This window comes from Bos taurus, chromosome 22, assembly GCF_002263795.3.
Source record: "Bos taurus isolate L1 Dominette 01449 registration number 42190680 breed Hereford chromosome 22, ARS-UCD2.0, whole genome shotgun sequence".
Lineage (NCBI taxonomy): Eukaryota > Metazoa > Chordata > Mammalia > Artiodactyla > Bovidae > Bos > Bos taurus.
This window is the reverse complement of record NC_037349.1, coordinates 12094534-12111124: the sequence shown is the minus strand read 5'-3', so window position 1 is coordinate 12111124 and position 16591 is coordinate 12094534. Positions and strand designations below refer to the sequence as shown.

The window sequence follows — 16591 nt, the reverse complement described above, 5'->3', positions numbered from 1 at the left end:
CCGCACCTCCCAATGAAAGGGAGAGGTTCCACTGGCTTTCTCCATGCTGCCATGAAGAGTATTCCAGCACGTGCTGTGTGCACCGCCATCGTCAGAACGTGGGGGGCAGGGGGCAGTAGGGAATCTAAGATGACAGAGTTTCCAGTGGGTCTTATCTTTATGGCCTTCAAAGCAGAGAGTGGGTGGTGTGGTGTGAGGTGAGTCATAAAATACTTTCTGGAAAAGGAGGTGGTTGCCAGAAGAGTGCAGAAAGACTAGAAGGAGATTGTTCAGAGGAGATTCTTAAGTCAAGGGTCTGGAATTAACTCTGTGTAACTATCCACTCGGGGAATATGAGTGACAGAAAAGTCAGGGGACCGATGCCAAGAGGTCAGTGCTCTTATGACCTAGTCTGGGTGGTGGTAAATGACAGGCCCAGTACTTGGGGGTCGATGTTGTTCAGAGAAAATGAATGGACTCAGAGGCTCCAGTGGGTAATGCAGCCACCATATAATTGAGTGCTTGCTGAGTTCTGAGAACTGGGCTGGGATCCATGGCTCTCCATGGCAACCCTGGGAAGGAGTTTCCTATAGTCATTTTATACATTTAATATGGAGCTTCAGAATTAAGGAAGTTATACAAGGTCATATAGTTTGTGAAAGGTAGAGCTGAATTTAGACCAGGGGCAATGGCACCCCACTCCAGTACTCTTGCCTGGAAAATCCCATGGACAGAGGAGCCTGGAAGGCTGCAGTCCATGGGGTCGCTGAGGGTCGGACACGACTGAGCGACTTCACTTTCACTTTTCACTTTCATGCACTGGAGAAGGAAATGGCAACCCACTCCAGTGTTCTTGCCTGGAGAATCCCAGGGACGGGGGAGCCTGGTGGGCTTCCGTCTATGGGGTCGCACAGAGTCAGACATGACTGAAGCCACTTAGCAGCAGCAGCAGCAGCAATGTTCTTTTTAACAAACTAACAGCCTCCTACCAACAACCAAGAGACTGTCCCTGGCCTTCGCGTGATTTGCCAAAATTCGGCCCTATAAAGGCCAAATCCCAGCACAGCAGCTTCACTTTGCAATATAAATATATCCTGACCTGTTATATCATGACCTGCTTACTTTTCATGTCAAAGCATAGCTATAGATTTAATTTTCCATTGATTTACCATCAAGAGCTAATAGCCTCTAAATACAACCTGGCAGCACTTAATCAGTCTCTCTCTCCTGGTGCTGAAACACAGCCTTGGGTTGTGCTTGTTTGGGGAGTTGAAATTTATTTTTGTTTTTTGTTTTGTTTTCCTATTGCTGCTGGGTTTTCTGGGGGTGGAAGGGTTGCTTTGTTTGTTTTCCTTCCAAAGTGAGAGACTCTGAAAGCCATTTTTTATTTTATATTAGAGAAGGGAGCTTGCTTATGTGACTTCCCATATCAGTACCATAGCAATAAAAGATACACAAAGCACTCCATTCTATCTTGGGGACACCTAAACAACTAGTTCCTTTGACCTACACAGCAACACCACCACTGGCAGAAAAGACAGCTTGAAAACAAGTGCAAGAACCCTTCAGCCATGCTTCTGTCTTCTCTGCCTTTCTTCCTTCCCACTGATAAGACATGTTTGGAATATCTAATTGTTACAAGTATGAAGACTCATTCTCCCTTGTAGAGGTAGACTAGTTGGTTGGCAGAATCTTGCTGCTGCTGCTGCTGCTGCTAAGTGGCTTCAGTCGTGTCTGACTCTGTGTGACCCCATAGACGGCAGCCCACCAGGCTCCCCGGTCCCTGGGATTCTTCAGGCAAGAACACTGGAGTGGGTTGCCATTTCCTTCTCCAATGCATGAAAGTGAAAAGTGAAAGTGAAGTCGCTCAGTCGTGTCCGACTCTTCGTGACCCCATGGACTGCAGCCTACCAGGCTCCTCCGTCCATGGGAGTTTCCAGGCAAGGGTAATGGAGTGGGGTGCCATCGCCTTCTCCGAATCTTAGTAGATTATAAAAACACATAATGTACCTCACACTATGGGAAAATGCCCCAGTTAAACTGGACTTTAAGAGAGGGGCTTTCATAAAGATTTCATAATACAAAATTATAATTATTTCCCAGTTCTCCTCCCATGTCCTTCTTCCTTCCAACATACTACCATGACTATCCATATTCATATGACAAAAGACAAGTAGGAGAATTGGATCAAGGGCACCCTGGCAAGGAGAGTGAGCGTCTACCATACCCCCTCACCATTTCTCCTGAGAGGTTTTGAATCCTGTGTGACCTAAAGGCCTTGCCTAAACTTTGGTGGTCTTAACTGGCCTCTTCAGGTCCTCAAGACAAATCTTTGAGTTGGATATCACACAAGGAGACATGCAAATTCCAGTTCATAGTTTGGACTGAGGTGCTGTAACTGACCCTAAACAAACTCATCTCTGGGCCCTAACACAGAGTTCAAACACAGCTGGAAACGAAAGAAACAAATAAAAGCCATTATGTAGACAGCTGGCCATTCAAAGCCATTCTGCTTTAGCTGTCAGCAAGTTGCCCAACTCCTCAGGCCCCTTATAATTTATTCCAGGCTCTGTACAATTATCCATAGGACCATGTGCCAGGAACTGAGTCAATCTTCGCAGTAGGAGATAAGGATATGAATCATAGAGGGTCCCGGCTCTCACAGAGCATGGGACCAGGGTGGAAGAACAGGCATGACCTGAGGGCTGAATGTTCAGGGGAGAGCCAGGTCTGTGTCACAGACAAAGGACTGTCAGCATGTGGCACAGACGCAGTCACATCCAGTTGAAATGACAGCAGAACCATGGAGGTTGACTAGCAAGGTATCTGGATGTAGGGAAAGATAAGAACACGGTAGGAAGGGCGAGCCTGACTCAAAGGAGACAGATTTATGCAATGGACAGTTACTGAGCCCCTACTTTAGGCCAAGTACTTTAGTGCCAAGCTCAGAGGGCCCAGAGTGCTTGAATGGAGATGCTCGCATAAAAGTCCACACGGGCAGAGATGAGGGGGTGTGATCACAGCCAACTTTGTCAGGGCTCATGGTTGGACGTACTAATCAGACCATCTTCCCTTGCTTTTAAAGGCCTGGTGTTCTCTGCAATTGTTTCATCACTTGGAAGTTTATTCTCCCCAACGCTCTTCCGTGTCATCCGCCTGGCCCGCGTCGGCCGCATCCTCAGGCTGATCCGCGGGGCCAAGGGCATCCGCACGCTGCTCTTCGCCCTCATGATGTCCCTGCCCGCGCTCTTCAACATCGGGCTGCTGCTCTTCCTCGTCATGTTCATCTACTCCATCTTCGGCATGGCCAACTTCGCCTACGTCAAGTGGGAGGCTGGCATCGACGACATGTTCAACTTCCAGACCTTCGCCAACAGCATGCTGTGCCTCTTCCAGATCACCACGTCGGCGGGCTGGGATGGGCTCCTCAGCCCCATCCTCAACACGGGGCCCCCCTACTGCGACCCCAACTTGACCATCAACAACAGCACCAGAGGGGACTGCGGGAGCCCTGTCATGGGCATCATCTTCTTCACCACCTATATCATCATCTCCTTCCTCATCGTGGTCAACATGTACATCGCAGTGATTCTGGAGAACTTCAATGCGGCCACGGAGGAGAGCACGGAGCCCCTGAGTGAGGACGACTTCGACATGTTCTACGAGACGTGGGAGAAGTTTGACCCAGAGGCCACCCAGTTCATCACCTTCTCTGCCCTCTCAGACTTTGCAGACGCCCTGTCTGGCCCCCTGAGAATCCCCAAACCCAATCGGAGTGTATTAATCCAGATGGACCTGCCCTTGGTCCCTGGAGATAAGATCCACTGTTTGGACATCCTGTTTGCCTTCACCAAGAAAGTCCTGGGAGAATCGGGGGAGTTGGATTCCCTGAAGGCAAATATGGAGGAGAAATTTATGGCAACTAATCTTTCAAAAGCATCCTATGAACCAATAGCAACCACCCTCCGATGGAAGCAAGAAGACATCTCGGCCACTGTCATCCAAAAGGCCTATCGGAGCTACATGCAACACCGCTCCAGGACGGCTGCCAGCCCTGCGGGGGCGCCCAGGGCTGAGGAGGAGGCAGCACTCCCCGAGGAAGGCTTTGCTGTGCTCATAGCAAATGAGAACTGTGCGCTCCCAGACAAATCTGAAACTGCTTCCACCACATCTTTCCCACCATCCTACGACAGTGTCACTAGAGGCCTTAGTGGTCAAGTCAACTTAAGCACGTCCAGCTCAATGCAAAATGAAGGGGAGGCTGTCAGTAGAGAAGCCGCTGGGCCCTCATGTGGACCCTCCAGCGTGGGCATGTCCAGTTCTGATGTGCCCGCTGCTCTGTGATACCTTACCACCACCGACTCACCAATGCATGCCACTAGTCACAGTGTCACAACTGGGCAGGGAATGCAGTTGGTACCCACCTTTGGAGAAACCCTCACACAGCAACAGGAGTCAGAAACCAAGGGCATCTCCACAGTGACTTCCTTTTTCAATTTCAGTATCAGATGGTGGGTTCCCTTACTTTCCAGAAAATGTCCCTGGTCCTTTTATTTTGATGGTGACTAGAGCTTATCTTTACCAAGACAAACATCTCAGGACCAGAACTTTCAAAGATATATGGCAAGGATGTTGCTAAAGGGCCAAGGTTGTCCTCTGTAAAACAGCACATAGAGATTGGCAGTGTTATTTAAGATTTTGCATGACTGCATGTTGACAGCTGCCAGACAACTACTCTGGCCTAAGATAATACCTGTGGTCTATGTCATGAAAGGCCTCTGAGCTATCCATTAAAATTAATATTTTTAAAGATATGTCAAAACCAATGTTATAACTCAAAGCATCATTTTAAAAAAATTATGTGACACTGATGTGCCATAAATCATGTCTCATTCACTTTCAAGTTTCCTGATATCTTGCAGTTTGCAGCTAAAGCTGGGCAGACAGGAAGGAGCACTGTTCTGGGAGCTTGTCCTCATCCTAGCCAATTCTTCCACTGCTCGCCTGGCTGACCTGGGCCAAACTCTTTCACTTCTGAACCTCCTTCCCCATGGTGGCAGGAGGCAGAATGGATAGTCTCTGTAGCCCTTGCATTCCAAGTTGTAGAACTCAGTAATGCCCTGTCCCAATTGAGATGAAGAAAACACTCTCTTCTGAGGCAGCAACGGCCAAATCTTTCTGCTGTCTAGCCAAAAGGCTGCTTTTGAATATATTCCAGAGCCTATTTGACATCTCATAGACTTTAAGGAGGAAGGTTTTCACATTCCCCTCCGGCCAGAACTCCATAATTAGTGTAAGTGAAAGAAAAGAGACATTTTGAGAAAGATGATCTGGGAGATAAAAGGTAAGGCCAATGCTTTGTTTAATTCATCCTACAAATGATATTAAGTACCTATTATTTGACAGCCCCTGCTCTACGCACAAGGCATAATGGGAATTAATCCCCCAAAGATTCATTGGACTTATGCAGTGGAGGGAGTAAGGGTTGTCAGAGGATGACATTCAGGTCAAGGGCACATGGCATGCTTGAGATGAAAGAGAGTAAGAGGTTTGTGTGACAGCATAGGACATAAAGGCTCTGAATGACAACTGTGATCTTCTATTAACTCTTGGGACATTCTCTGCCATGATGAGACAAGGATCAGGTCAATTCATTGATATGTGCTTGATCATTTCATAAAATTTCCCATGTATTCAGTTACAAAACCTAAAGACTGGTCCAGCTTACATGCTTCACAGACACAGATTTTCTTGGGCCTCACTTTCCCTATCACAGTTGACCCATCAGAGACCAAAGAGGCTTCCCAAATGCTTGTGGGGGTTTGCAAGCACCCACAGAAGCAGATTAGTAAGATGATTATTTATGAATAAAAGAACACACAACCTAATTAGTAATCAGGGAAATGCAAATTAAAACCATAGTGCTCTATCATTATGCATCTATCAAATCTGTAAAACTTATAGAATCTATAACAAAAATCAAGTGTCAGCTAAGATATAGAGCAACAGGAAGCTTAATGCACTGCTGGAGCATGCGAATTGGCATAAGCATTTTGGAAAACAGTTTAACTTTACTAAGAGTTTACTATGTACTTTACTAAAGTACATATACTCATCACATGGGTTTTCCACTGGTAGGTATGAAACCTCGAAAAATCCATGCACACAAGCTCTAGGAGACATGAACAAGATTCCTTATTATCATTGTTCATAACAGACCCAAATTAGACACAGCCTAATGTCCATCAGCAGTAGAATAAATTAATAAATTTTGGTGTATTCTTTAAATGTAATTTTATGCAGTAATGAGAATGAATGAGGTATAGCCCTGTGCATGTCTATAGATGAATCTTAAAGACATAATAGCCAGACACCAGACTATATATACTATATGATTTTATGAGGTTCAAATCAGGCAAAATTAAATATACTGTTTGGGGATGAATAAAGAAAAGCAGGAATTAGTTCATGAAAGTCGGGGTAGAGGTTACTGATGGGGGGAAGGAGGCATTTGTGACTAGGTCTTTGGCAGTGTTCTCATTTCCCACCTAGCTGGTTCTCTTTACAAGTATTGTCTTTATAACCATTGACACCATATGTGTCAAGTTAAACATATATATCTAATGCACTTTTCTGTGTGTATACAGCTCACAAGTTAAATTTTTTTAATATCTTGGGTTGGATTCTCCTCCCTTTTCCCAGAAGTATTTACTATCTGCTGCTTTGAATTGTGGTATTTCTATCTTGGACTTGGATTATCTGAGGTGATTTTTAAAAGGATTAGGAGTTCTATCTTAGGTAACAGAAAAGGAAATTCTGGAGAAAGGAAACTTCCAATTACCGACTTATTCAAGGAGCCATTCTCTCTCACAAGTATTATTTCAATAGCCTTCCAACTGGTCCCCCATTTCCACTCTTGTCCCCAGCAGTCTATTCTCAAACAGCCGCCGGAGCTCAAAATCCACCCGTGGCTTCTATGTTCTCCAAGTAAATGTTATTAGCATGTTTTACATAATCTTACCCTTATTCCTCTCTGACCTCATCTTCAGCCCAACTCTCAATGCTTCAGCCACACTTCCTTGCTTTTCCTTAAATACACTGGGCATAGTCTTGCCTCAGGACAAAACCCTTGGAACTTGCTTTTCCTTCAGCCATTGTATCCACATTGCGCACTCCCACACTTTCTTCCATTCTTCCCTTACCAACCCATCTAATTACCAGCCCAATCCAGCATTTACCACCCTCTGAGATGTTATATATGTACTTGCTCACTGCCTGTCTTCCCCACTAGGATGTAAGCCCTGTGAAGGCATGGACTCTACTTGCTCATGGATGTATCCCCAGCACTGAGAACAATGTCAAAGTAAATTAACACTATTAGTCTAACTTTGTTCTTCTTAAACAGTCCAAAGTTAGCTCCTTTTGGCCCAGTCTCCAAAGGCTAGCCATCACACAGACGAGGCGTGCTTGTTAAGTTGTTTCATTCGTGTCCAGCGTTTTGCCGCCCTATGGACCTTAGTGGAGAAGGCACTGGCAGCCCACTCCAGTACTCTTGCCTGGAGAATCCCAGGGACGGGGGAGCCTGGTGGCTGCCATCTATGGGGTCGCACAGAGTCGGACATGACTGAAGTGACTTAGCAGCAGCAGCAGCAGCATGGACCATAGCCTACCAGGCTCCTCTGTCCATGGGATTCTCCAGGCAAGAATACTGGAGTGGGTTGCCATGCCCTCCTCCAGGGAATTTTCCCGACCCAGGGATCGAACCTGTGTCTCTTATGTCTCCTGCATTGGCAGGCAGCTTCTTTACCACTGGCACCACTTGGGAAGCCCTCACATAGACAATAGTATAGGATAAATATGTTAACTTCAATAACAATCTCTATTAAGAAAAAGAGAAACCAGATCCAGAAGTGCCAGCCCACAGTGTACCCGGAGCATGTACTGCTGGCCTTGACAGTGGAATGATTTCTTGGTCCTGCCTCTGGGAGCCTTCCTCATCCTCTCTCCTACTCCCTCGAGACAGGAGCACCGGGAAGCAATTTCTCCTAAGGAACGGACAGCATATTGTACTTTCTGTTGGTTATCAGTGAGCCCTGCATGCTGTCTTAAGGTTTGAGCAATCACAGGCCATTATTTCCCTGGACTGAAGTTTCTGCGGCAATACAACTCCCTCAAAGCACTAGTATGATTTCTATCTCTTGCATTTTGCCAACTCATTAGATCTTGTCGGGTTATGGTCTTTCAATCTAAAATTGGGACTGGACATTACTGCCTTTTAGCAATAGATGATTTGCCCTTCTTCATCCCTCAGCTGAATTGCGTGCATCCTGACTGCAGGCAGCCACCATACAGAGATATTGTTAACAAAAAAATTGGCTTGGGTGGAGAGGTACAGAGGAAGCTTACCTTCCCCTATCCCAGTCTGTATTCCATTGGCAGCTCTTTAGATTGGAGTAATAATCTCCTTTGCCTGGTAAGAGCACAGGGATGGGATCCTTTGAAGGAGGTGGGAGGAGGGGAGAGTGAGGCTTCTCCCAGCTCCATTCTTACCTCTGTCTCTAATTTTCCAGTCATCAGTATGCTGGTAAATATTAAACAGTTAGATCTTCAGGAGTAAAAAGAAATCACTTATTTGTAGCATTTTCTGTTTTATCCGATGTAAACACTCCCACCGCGGCCCATGTCAAGCTACCGATGTGACATCCCTGAAGGCAGACTTGGGAAGCGATGTCGACTTGAGTCAGTATGAGCTGGCTCTAGCACACCACTGTTTCCAGTTCTCCCCGCCTATTCTCCACCAATATTAGCTGGGGACAGAAAGCTGGATTTTTTTCACTCTCCAAGGCATGATTATAAGATCTTGGGCTGCTGGCCAGTGTTAGAAAAGGCCTCCCTTTCTGTTTTCATATCAGCCAGTTGAGGCAAAGTTTGTTTTTTGTGTGTGTACCTTTACTAAACCTGCGAGAAGTAGCCCACACCTTTCCAAATTCTACAGATCTTTCTATCAAGGTCCTTCAACTCCTGCTGCATGAGGTAGGTGGTCTGAGTCTCCAGTGATAACAGGTTACAGCATGACAGAAATTTCTAGATTTAGACCAGGGGGATGGGAGATTCTCAGTGCTAGCCTAGCTCATCTTAACCAATGCCACACTTTAAGGTCTATTAATAATAACACCCATCTCCATGCATCAATTTCTATGTCGGTAGGAGTTATTTGGTTACAAGCAACAGAAACCCATCCCAGCATAAAATGTACTCGATGACTGCAGGAAAACTCAGAATGGAACTAAAAAGCTGAGCACAGCAAGGAAAGCAGCCAGGGCTAGGCAGGTTTCTGGGTATTAGGCACCAATAGACAATCGCTTCATGGGGTCAGGACCAATCAGTATCTACTTTTCTTTTTTTGGTTAGCGTCCAGTTAGGATTCAGATTTCAAAGAGAGAGCATCTGATTGGCCCACCTCCAGCAAGAAAAGGGAGGGGAATTTTGATTGATAGCTCCAGCATAGAAAAAGAAGGCTAGGCAGACAAAAATGCCCGGGGAGTATTCAACCTAAGAGTTAAATTCATGCTTTCTAAAGATCTCTCTGGTAACAGTGACAGGTTACAGAAATTTTGAATTTGGGGGGAGAGATTAAGGATGGGGTTGTGCCAAATGGGGACCTGAAGTATGGATTTGTGAGTGTCTCATGTACATTGACCACTGGTCACCAAATCTACTCAAAAAGAATGTCCCCCCCACCCCCCGCCACCCGACCTTCTGCCCCCCCACACCATGGACAAGGGTGCCAGCTTCCATCTACATCTCTGGTGACAGTTCCCAGTCCTTTTCCTCCAGATAAATGCTCCCTAGGACCCAAATATCAGCAATGTCACTCTGTCTCTAGAAAATCACTCATATATTGCCTTAAGTCGGAGAAGGCAATGGCACCCCACCCCAGTACTCTTGCCTGGAAAATCGCATGGACGGAGGAGCCTGGTAGGCTGCAGTCCATGGGGTCGCGAAGAGTCGGACACGACTGAGCGACTTCACTTTCACTTTTCACTTTCATGCTTTGGAGAAGGAAATGGCAACCCACTCCAGTGTTCTTGCCTGGGAGAATCCCAGGGATGGGGGAGCCTGGTGGGCTGCCGTCTATGGGGTCGCACAGAGTCGGACATGACTGAAGCGACTTAGCAGCAGCAGCATTGCCTGAAGTGGAAATATGTTTCAAGCATCTTCCTCTGAGAAGCCCCAGATGACTTATTATCCAAGTGAGTTCAGGCAAAGAAAAGCTGGATTTGCCTGTGGGCATCGAATCTATACCAAGGAAAGTTCATGGCTACTGTTGGCCCTTTAAAACACCAGTCGAACCAACAACCACAGCAAAGCTTGGTCAATATGATTCATTGTGCAAAGAACAAATTCTAAAGGGGTATGCATGAAGAAGACTCATTACTTTATTTTTCCCTGAGCAGAACTGAGTTAATTGATTATTAGAAATGCAGCTGCTCTTGCTTACAGACTTAATCACATTACAAAGTAACATAAAGGCATGTGTGTGTGTGTGCCTGTTGAATAAAGATGCTTCTTGTAGTTAGAACAGGGAGCCCCAGCACCACTTGGAAGCTGAAGATGTCTGCAAATGATCCACACAGAAATACTCATCAGCTAAGTAATTTGGTGCTCCGGACCAAGTTCTGGATGAGGCCAGAGGTCCCACTTTGATTCCAGACCTTCTCTTGCTTACATATCATAACTTCTCTGAACAACCTTCTTTGTCTCTACAGCAGGAATAAAGATTCCTCACCAAGGAGGGTTAACAGAGATAAAAATGCCCTCTCTGCCCACTGAAAGAAGCAGAAAGAGAAACGGGGAGAAAATGAGAGAGCCCATTCTGCCGCTCTACATCCCAGGGTGTCCTCACATAGTACCACGCTGCACCCCACCCCCACCGAGTACGTGTTGGGTGGGAAGCACCGTGCTTCATGTGCAAAGGAACATCTCACCACATGTGGGGTCCTCTCTGGACACGACCAGCACTTTGAGGGTCAGAATAGAAGGCAGCTCCTCCAAAGTCCACTGTGGGAGGCCACACTTGGATCCTACCGTTTCGACTCCACTGTGATTGTTGTCCAGTTGCTCAGTCGGATCAGACTCTGCGACTCCATGGACTGCAGCATGCCAGGCTTCCCTGTCCATCACCAACTCCTGGAGCTTGCTCAAATGCATATCCATTGAGTCAGTGATGCCATCCAACCATCTCATCCTCTGTCATCCCCTTCTCCTCCTGCCCTCAATCTTTCCCAGTATCGGGGTCTTTTCCAATGAGTCAGTTCTTCGCATTAGGTGGCCAAAGTATTGGAGCTTCAGCTTCAGCATCAGTCCTACCAATGAATATTCAGGATTGATTTCCTTTAGGATGGACTGGTTGGATCTCCTTGCAGTCCAAGGGACTCTCAAGAGTCTCCTCCAACACCACAGTTCAAAAGCACCAGTTCTCTGGCACTCAGCCTTCTTTATGGTCCAGCTCTCACGTCCATACATGACTACTGGAAAAACCATAACTTTGACTAGATGGACCTTTGTTGGCAAAGTAACATCTCTGATTTTTAATATGCTGTCTAGGTTTGTCATAGCTTTTCTTCCAAGGAGCAAGTAACTTTTATTTCATGGTAGCAGTCACCATCTGCAGTGATTTTGGAGCTCAGGAAAATAAAGTCTGTCACTGTTTCCATTGTTTCCCCATCTATTTGCCAGGAAGTGATAGGACTGGTTGCTGGTCTTCTTTTTTTGAATGTTCAGTTTTAAGCCAGCTTTTTCACTCTCCTCTTTCACCTTCATCAAGAGGCTCTTTAGTTCCTCTTTGCTTTCTTCCATAAGGGTGGCATCATCTGTATATCTGAGGTTATTGATATGTCTCCCAGCAGTCTTGATTCCAGCTTGTGCTTCATCCAGTCCAGCATTTCTCACTATGTACTCTGATGCTGCTGCTAAGTCGCTTCAGTTGTGTCCGACTCCTAGGGACCCCATGGACTGAAGCCTACCAGGCTCCTCCGTCCATGGGATTTGCCAGGCAAGAGTACTGGAGTGGGTTACCATTGCCTTCTCCACTATGTACTGTGCATATAAGTTAAATAAGCAAGGTGACAATATGTAGCCTTGATGTACTCCTTTCCCAGTTTGGAACTAGTTCATTGTTCCGTGTCTGGTTCTAACTGTTGCCTCTGTAGCGGGTCCTGTTTGTGCCCCACACCACATCCCTTGCCTCATCTGACTTTGAATAGAACTCTGCAGCTTTTGGTCTTCAGGGCCTTCTCCAAAGCCACTTTTCCCCACACAGACATTGCAGCCCAGAAGTGCAGAGGGAAGGGGAGATGTTGACAACCTCAAGGACAGTCCTCAACCAATGCAAGAATGCAGGATTTGGAAGATAAATTAATATCCTAACCTCCCAAGCTGTGGAGGAACAATTCTGAATCAAGTTTCTTGGAGAATCGATAGAAAGTCCGAGTCCTCATGTAGGGCCAGTCTTTTGCAATCCTGAAAGTAAGGACCTCCTTACCTTTCTACTTAGGTGACTCACTGGTCTCACCCTGACCCTGCCCTGCCCAGTTGCCCACAGCCCTAACCAGCTTTGAGGGGAGTTTCTCCCTTCCTTAGCTAATTCTCTCTCTGCTTCTTTACTTTTGCCTCCTGGAATAACCTTGGAAATAAACCTGCCTCCTAAGCAACGCACTCCAGTATTCTTGCCTAGAGAATCCCATGGAAGGAGGAGCATGGCGGGCTACAGTCCATGGAGTCGCAGAGTCAGACACGACTGAGTGACTAACACGCACACCCAAATCCTTGTCTCAGCTCCTGATTTGGGGGAATACAAATTAAGACAAACTCCCAGATAGCCCCCTGCTCAGAGTTAGGAAGCTGTTTTCTCATGCTGTCCATACATCCATCATCCCATCTGCAGGCTTTTTATATATTGCTGCTGGACCAAGGTCTGCAGGAAAGGAATCACTTCCCCAAGGTTATAGGAGGTGTGCCAAGGGTCCCACCCAGAAGTGAGATTGTCATCTCTTCTCGTAGCTCTCTACCCATCACCCAGCTGTTTCTGACTGATGAGATGGTTAAAACTCCTATCCCCTATTCAATAGTGCTCTCAAGCACTATTGAAGATTTGATTTTGGTGATAACTGTCCTAAAACCAAGTAGATCCTTGCCTCTGCTTCAAAATTGTTCTATAATGAATAAAAGTTTAATTACAAGCTTGAGTTTCAGTTTCCCACCACGTCTTATAAATGGACAAAGATTCTTGACAAGTCCACAACCTTTTATGGCCCCCTTTTCCATCAGTTTATTGTATTGGGCTACTTTGGCACTCCACTATTTTCAATAAGACTCTTCAAACTGGGACTTTACCCAGAAGTGTCATGGTGCCTTTTTCTGGCACACAGCATTATACTAAGTGACCGTCAGTTAACAAGGAACTCTGCTGGTGCCACTCAGAGCAGCAGAGGACTATGGGAGAAACTTCCTGGCTTCCCCCTTGTTGTCTTCCCCAGAAAGAAATCAATGAGCAGCCAAAGCTGTCTCCAGAACACTGACAAATAAGGGATCAAAGTGCCAGCTTCACTCCAGTGGCATCGTGTGTGTGGACTGTGGTGCTCACCTGAGTCACCCATTGTGCACTGTGGACGGGGTGACTTCTTTGGACTGAGCCTACACCGTGTTTTACCTTGGTCTAAATCTCTCAGGATAGAGATCTCTTCGAGGATAATAGTGAGCACTTCTAGATATGTTTATTCTGCCAGCTGCAACACTTCCTGCAGCCACTAGTTCTCAAAATCCCTCCCAGGATCTCTCCCAAAGAGAACTTGCAGACTAAGACAACAGGGTGTTCACCCACAACACCCTGCCGTGGTGTGGAAAGGATTACTGTGCCCATTCTGATCCCCCAAGAGCTGATGTCCAGTCAGAACTAGATGTGCAAGGGATTTATCAGGAGCAACATTAATGATGAATAAAAGGGAAGGAGCAGGAGTCAGCAGAGAGAGCGTTAGGCTGTGATGCAGGTCTCCCACTGTGGAAGGAGAGAGGGAAGGAAGGAAGATGAGACAGGAAGAACCTCAGACCATACTGCAGCTCTGAGAAAGTCACAGTCAAGTTGGAGGAGACTCCCAGGAAAAAGACTGCCCAGTGGAGGACTCTGTTGGGCAAGAATGACCCAGCTCTTGTTCCTGCCTCCCTATCTTTAGTCAGGGATGGGAGCAGCACAGGAAGAGCATAGCTTCTGCATGAACATTGCCATAGATCATGAAGATGCTACAGTTGGAGGTCACTAGAGCACATGTTCTGAATATATTGTCTAAGAATCCTGAGCTATCTTGGACCATAAGAGATGTTTTCTGGTTAGATCTAGCAACACCTCCTCCCTGAGTCCCCACTGTCATCATGGATTGCTCTGAAGCAGAGGCCCCATTCAAGAAGACTCCACACAATAATTTTTATATTTTCCAGATCAGTACAGAGGAGGAAGCTTACCTCCCTCCACTCCTGCAGGGTTGGTCCCTTCTCTTCTAGTACCGTCTACTAGGGCGGGGACTAGAGTGAGGAAAGCAAGGTGTCCCGGGCAGAAAATTTCAGGAAATTGCTCATTTTCAAGTGCTGATCTTGCGCTTGCATAAAGCCAAGAGTTAAATTTTGCATCCTGACACCTTTCTGGCCTCATCTGGGTTTCGTCCCATGACCACTGCTTCTAATTCATCCACTGAACTCTGGAGTATCATCAGCAATATCATCAGCCGGAGGTTATTCTCCACCACTCAGCCATGCCACAGCCTCTGGCTCACTGTCCACAACCCTATTCCTGTCCTCAGTTCCAGAGTGATTGGCCCAATACACAGGTTTCTCAGATCCAGTGATCATATCCCTCACCCTGCATTCTCTACTGAGACAGTGGTCTATCCTGAACCTTGTCATCACTATCAACAACACCAATCTTATACTTTGGCCAACTATCCCCTCACCAGTACACTTACCTTATTCAGTTCAGTTCAGTCGCTCAGTCGTGTCTGACTCTTTGCAAGCCCATGAATTACAGCAAGTCAGCCCTCCCTGTCCATCACCAACTCCCGGAGTTCACTCAGACTCACATCCATCGAGTCAGTGATGCCATCCAGCCACTGAAATATAATTCTCCAAAGGCTGTAGGTCTTCCATCCTTTGCCTTTTCATCACTCCCACTCTCCCCTTGCCCACTCTGATGTCGTGGTCTAGCTTGATAATCACATGCTTCAAAACACTTTCAAATCTTTTGCCACCCTCCCCTTGAATCCTACATGTCCAGTAAAACCTTAAACAGACTTCCCTGGTGGCTCAGACGGTAAACAGTCTGCCTAAACGCGGGAGACCAGGGTTCAATCCCTGGGTCAGGAAGATTCCCTGGAGAAGGAAATGGCAACCCACTCCAGTATTCTTGCTTGGAAAATCCCATGGTCGGAGGAGCCTGGTAGGCTACAGTCCATGGGGTCGCAAAGAGTTGGACACGACTGAGTGACTTCACTTTCACTTTCACTCCACTTAAACCCAAATCTCTACCCTCTCTGCTCCTACTCCAGACAGTTGCTGGCCTTACTTCAGTTTCATAACCACAAACCTTAGATGGGCTCCAAATATTTTCCAATGACCCTGTTGCATTTCCCTAGAAAGTTCATTTTCCTACTCACCAAAATGACACTTTTGTGTCTCTTCTCAAACCTCCAACCCTTCTAACCCCTGACTTCTCCCCCTCATTCATTCTCAGTCTGTGCTCCCAACTCTTCCTTCCCTATTCAGTGATGCAGCTTCATTTTTGCCACTCACCATTTCGTAAATTTTTATGTTTTATTGAAGTGTAGTTGATGCACAATATTATATGTTACAGGTATAAAATATAGTGATTCAAAAATTTTGAGGGTTTATCCTCCATTTGTATTTACTATAAGATATTGCCTATATCCCCTGTGTTGTACAATATATCCTTATACTTTATTTTATACATAATAGTTTGCACCTCTTAATCCCCCACCCTAATATTTCCCCTCTTCCCTTAGCTCTCTCTACTGGTAACCACGAGTTTGTTTTCTATATCTGGTGAGTCTGCTTCTTTTTTGTTAGATTCACTAATTTGTTGTAATTTTTAGACTCCATAGATGAGAGATATTACACAGTCTTTGTCTGACTTCTTTCACATAGCATAATAACCTTTCATGTTGCTCCAAATGAGAAAATTTCATTCCTTTTCTTATGGCTGAGTAGTCGTCCAAATGTACGTGTGTGTGTGTGTGTGTGTGCATGCACACACACACCACATCTTTATCCATTCACCTGTTGATAGAGACTTGGGTTGCTCCCATATCTTGGCATTTGTAAATAATGTTGCTGTGAACATTGAGTACATGCATGTTTTTGAATATGTGTTTTTTCTTTTTCACATACATACCTAGAAGTGGAATTGCTGGGTCATATAGGAGTTCTACTTCTAGTTTTTTGAGAAACCTCCGTACTGTTTTCCACAGTGTTTGCATCACTTTACAACCCCAGCAACAGTGTACGAGAGTCCCCTTTTCTCGACATCCTCGCCAACAATTTTTGTGTT

General features: G+C 46.0%; 1 protein-coding gene across 1 annotated transcript in view; it reads left to right on the top strand.

The window, feature by feature from the left end:
* The window catches only part of SCN10A (sodium voltage-gated channel alpha subunit 10), a 93002-nt gene extending 85500 nt beyond the window's left edge, over positions 1-7502 (top strand). The window contains exon 26 of the mRNA XM_059879983.1: positions 3065-7502. Within this exon, the coding sequence (XP_059735966.1) occupies positions 3065-4323 (1259 nt within the window). The 3' untranslated portion in view covers positions 4324-7502. The remainder of the gene's footprint in view (positions 1-3064) is intronic.
* Positions 7503-16591: the final 9089 nt, after the last annotated feature.